The following is a 2500-nucleotide window of genomic DNA, read 5'->3' on the forward strand; positions in this document are numbered from 1 at the left end:
ATTACAACTTCATCTTTAATTTTAATTTAATATCTATCATCAGAAATACAAAAATCTATATTTTTTTTTACATGAACTTTGACTACACGGTATATTACAGTTAAGACAAATTACACTTTATATTAAAAACCCAATCATTTATTATCACGGAGGAAACGCGAGCCTCTTTTTTAATGTGTAGATAAACTTGATATTTGACGGTTGGTTTGATGTTTGTGTCTCTTTAATGAGGATTTGTGCTTCTGTAAAACCAACAGTCAAAATATTGATAACTTTACCTACAAAGAACTCCGAAGAAATAAGAATCACTTCACATTTTTACTGAAAAACAGCTTCCTGTGTTTTAAACACATTAAAATAAAAAAATGGGGATTTATAAAACTGCTAAGTTACAATAATTAAATTAGTCAGGCAACATATTCAAACATTTAGATCCTTTATTTACGTCTAATCTCTTTATTTATATTTAAATGTAGGGGAAAATGCACATGTATAATTATGTTTAAAATTATGTTAAGACCCGATTTGATTTATATTCAGCTTCTTTTTCATTTTGAACTAAACTCTGTAACCTGAGAAGGTTTTACTGGATTAACAGAATACTGGATTCTGATTGGCTGCAGATTATCTTCCTGAAATAACGCCTTCTGAGCTGATGCTCAGCTAAGCCCCTCCCCCCAACACTTCCTGTCCAGTTGTAGTTCGGTGTTACTTCAGAGGACGTTTATTCAGAAACAACGTTATTTTCTGCTTTAAAAACGTCGTCATTCAGTCCCGGAGGTGTTTTGTTGTCAAAGTTTCTGATTTAGTTTTTCTGTCGTAAACATCCGAATAAAGTCGGAGCGAACTCTCTCACCATGTTACGTAGCTGAAGCGATTCGTAATTAGCGTGCTAACTGCGCTAATTCAATCTATTCTTTCTGCCGTTACCGTGGTGATAGTTCTGGAATTCACAACTTTGGCAGGTGTAGCGACAGTAAGGGGGCGGGGCTTCTCAGAGCTACCAGGTCGGTTTGAGTTGAAACTGTGCGCCTTCTCAAAAATAACATGAATTCAAACGACTAATCATTTTACTTTAATACTTTCGTACACGGCATCATATTGATTATAATTATTATACAAATTAATTTTCCCTTTCATAGAACTGCTTTTTTTTTTTTTACCCTTTTTCAGACGTGAATGTTTTGATTGAAAACATTTAAATATCACTACAAGAATCTGCTAACGCCACTGAGATGGTTATTGCGTGAATACTTTTTTTTTAATGTATATTAACTGTTCATCTTCAAAAGGCAGCTGGAGATTAAGAGACGGTTAACGAGAAACTAACGACTGTTAGCTTCAGACGAAACGCTTGATTTGAGATTGTCTGGATTGTTTTGACTTGATTCAGCAGCTTGAAACCGACCGTGCTGTCGTTGTCGTCCGACCTCGGATCTAAAGGCTTATTTTTGTTGTTATATCAGATGAATTTAACGTGAATTAAAACCGTTGATTTCTGCGCCGCCGCTCCGGGTTCAGGGTTTGAGGCCTCCGAAGCAGACGTACTTCACCTCCAGGTACTCGTCGATGCCGTACTTGGAGCCCTCGCGGCCCAGACCGGACTGCTTCACGCCACCGAAGGTCGCCTCCGGCGTGGACAGGAGGCCCTCGTTGACCCCGACGATGCCGACCTCCAGCTGCTCCGCCACCCGCCAGATCTGACTCACGTCCTGCGAGAAGAAGTAACCTGAAGGGGCGGAGACGCAGTTTAACGCCAACAAAGTCCACGTCTCAACAAAACCTTCAAGAACCTCCCGGTAACAGAACAATGAGAGGTTTACTAGCGGCTCCGGTGCTGCTCCACGTGGCCACCAGATGGTGCTGTTGGTGCAGCAAAACCTCCATGTTGTAAAGGAACAGTTTGTCATTTTGGAAAATATATCTACCACTTTTCTTCCTGTAATGAAACAATGAAAGTGTTTGACCCAATCATCAACCATCAGTGATGTCATCAACCATCAGTGATGTCATCAACCATCAGCGATGTCATCGTTGGTTTGTGAACGTTATTTTCAGATGGACCTCCAGAAAACTAATAAGAAGGAGTGACTTTAGCTAACAACACCGAGATAACTGATGGACACATTTTATTCACTTTGGATTTGATGAGAGAAGTTGAATGGGAGTCTATGGAGCCGGAGGCTTTTTGGAGCCGACCTCTAGTGGCACTCGCTGGTATTGCAGCTGAAGATACTTCTGCATTTGGACACATTTTGTGTCCTCAGGTTTTCAGGAGGTAAAACTGGTTAGTTTGGAACTACTGACAGTTTAACAACTAGTTAGTTGTAGTTCAGGACCATCTCACCTGCCAGCCCGACGTTGGACGCGTTGGCGATCGCCAGAGCTTCTTCTTCTGTGTCAAACCTGGAAATCGGAGACAAACAAGTTAAAGCTATATGAAAGAGTTTGAAACAAGCATGTCACTTCCTGCGAGCGGACCGACCTGATGACGGGCAGC

At 40.7% G+C, this 2500-nt stretch overlaps 2 protein-coding genes across 2 annotated transcripts in view; one reads left to right on the forward strand and one right to left on the reverse strand.

Moving 5' to 3' along the window:
- kiaa0319 (KIAA0319 ortholog) overlaps window positions 1-2500 on the forward strand; it is a 14533-nt gene that overhangs the window by 11088 nt on the left and 945 nt on the right. The gene's annotated exons all lie outside the window — the stretch shown is intronic.
- The window catches only part of aldh5a1 (aldehyde dehydrogenase 5 family, member A1 (succinate-semialdehyde dehydrogenase)), a 7845-nt gene that overhangs the window by 106 nt on the left and 5239 nt on the right, over window positions 1-2500 (reverse strand). The window contains exons 8-10 of the mRNA XM_069148419.1: window positions 2486-2500; window positions 2348-2406; window positions 1-1729 (exon numbers count right to left, since the gene is read on the reverse strand). The exon at window positions 1-1729 is cut by the window's left edge and continues 106 nt beyond it; the exon at window positions 2486-2500 is cut by the window's right edge and continues 149 nt beyond it. Of these exons, the coding sequence (XP_069004520.1) occupies window positions 1518-1729; window positions 2348-2406; window positions 2486-2500 (286 nt within the window). The 3' untranslated portion in view covers window positions 1-1517. The remainder of the gene's footprint in view (window positions 1730-2347; window positions 2407-2485) is intronic.

The sequence above is a fragment of the Embiotoca jacksoni genome, unplaced genomic scaffold (genome assembly GCF_022577435.1).
Source record: "Embiotoca jacksoni isolate LCO1_2020_lvr unplaced genomic scaffold, fEmbJac1.0.p SCAF_141, whole genome shotgun sequence".
Classification (NCBI taxonomy): Eukaryota; Metazoa; Chordata; class Actinopteri; family Embiotocidae; genus Embiotoca; species Embiotoca jacksoni.